This window comes from Leiobunum rupestre, chromosome 1, assembly GCF_980474605.1.
Source record: "Leiobunum rupestre chromosome 1, qqLeiRupe1.1.hap1, whole genome shotgun sequence".
In the NCBI taxonomy this organism is placed as follows: domain Eukaryota; kingdom Metazoa; phylum Arthropoda; class Arachnida; order Opiliones; family Sclerosomatidae; genus Leiobunum; species Leiobunum rupestre.
In genome coordinates, this window is record NC_143384.1 from 44,143,963 (window position 1) to 44,144,992 (window position 1,030).

A 1,030-nucleotide genomic window follows, 5' to 3' on the forward strand; every position below is an offset into this window, starting at 1 on the left:
CTATTCACTAACAAAATACAATATGATCTTATACTTTATAAGCTGGTCTTGGATTATTAACTTTTTATCAGACTCAGATTGTGCAGAATCACTAGCATCGCATTTATCAATAGTTGTAGTTTGAGCAGATTCCAAAAGAAGGCTTTCCTTCATTTGAGAACCCGGTTAAGTTTAAAAGTTGGAGCAAAATTATAGTTATTCTTAAATTTAAACTAAACAACCATGATAGTTTTTTTGCTGAGCATAAAGATGATGATGAGGAGGATATGCTAAATAGAGATGAGCTCTGTTCTCTGTATGGCTGGGTATTTTTACTTGAGGTAGGTTCAGTAGTTTCTTTAAATCGACGGCTCTTTTCAAATACTGCGCTAGGGACTGTTGCACTAGTTTTGGGATCATAATGACCCACTCCTGGAGCACATCCTATGCACATGAAACTACTGGTTAAGCAACATTACTGTTAGAAAAAAAAGAGGCTCCTCATTACCTGTTTCTTCATTAAACCTAACGACTTTGGCTTTTAGAAATGACATTGTACCTAATAATTTGACTCTTTGTTATATTTGACTTAGTTATATTTACAAAGCAAAAACTATTATAAAAGTATCGTCATGTGTTAAACGCGTGACTGATTGACGACGAATTTCAATTAAAAAGATAACTTTCAAATACAGCTTCTTTTATCTAATTTCCACTGATTGGCTGCTTTTGTTTTAAAATTAATTTCCTTACGTTTATTCGTCCAGTTTCCAAAAAAAAAACAATCAGAATTTTTGAGCATCGTTGCCCAAAATATACCTAGTTGGGCCAGAGACGAAAAACTCTCGTAAAGTTACGAAAATCTGTAGCTCTTTCGAGCTCGGTTCACATTTCTCTCATTATCTCATATCGATTCAAGGGGCTTCAAACCGTTTTCGTCAAAGTCTCTAGTGTGAACGCGACTAATAGCGTTTTCCATTGGGATCGCTCGGAGACCGCTCGGGATTTTACGATGACGTCATGACTCTTAATCGGACTGACGCGAAATCGT

At 35.8% G+C, this 1,030-nt stretch overlaps 1 protein-coding gene across 1 annotated transcript; it reads right to left on the minus strand.

The window, feature by feature from the left end:
* LOC149963040 (uncharacterized) lies at positions 1-731 on the minus strand. Its single transcript, XM_090164500.1, has 3 exons — positions 488-731; positions 214-423; positions 1-147 (listed from the first exon to the last, which is right to left on the minus strand). Exons 1-3 carry the CDS (start codon positions 497-499, stop codon positions 1-3), a joined length of 369 nt encoding a protein of 122 aa, XP_090020626.1. The 5' UTR covers positions 500-731.
* Positions 732-1,030: the final 299 nt, after the last annotated feature.

Bases quoted from the DNA above. Each gene is read 5' to 3' on its own strand.
- LOC149963040 (XM_090164500.1), bottom strand. The intron at 148-213 runs GTTTAAATTTAA...TCTCAAATGAAG, and splicing joins AAAACTATCATGGTTGTTTA to GAAAGCCTTCTTTTGGAATC.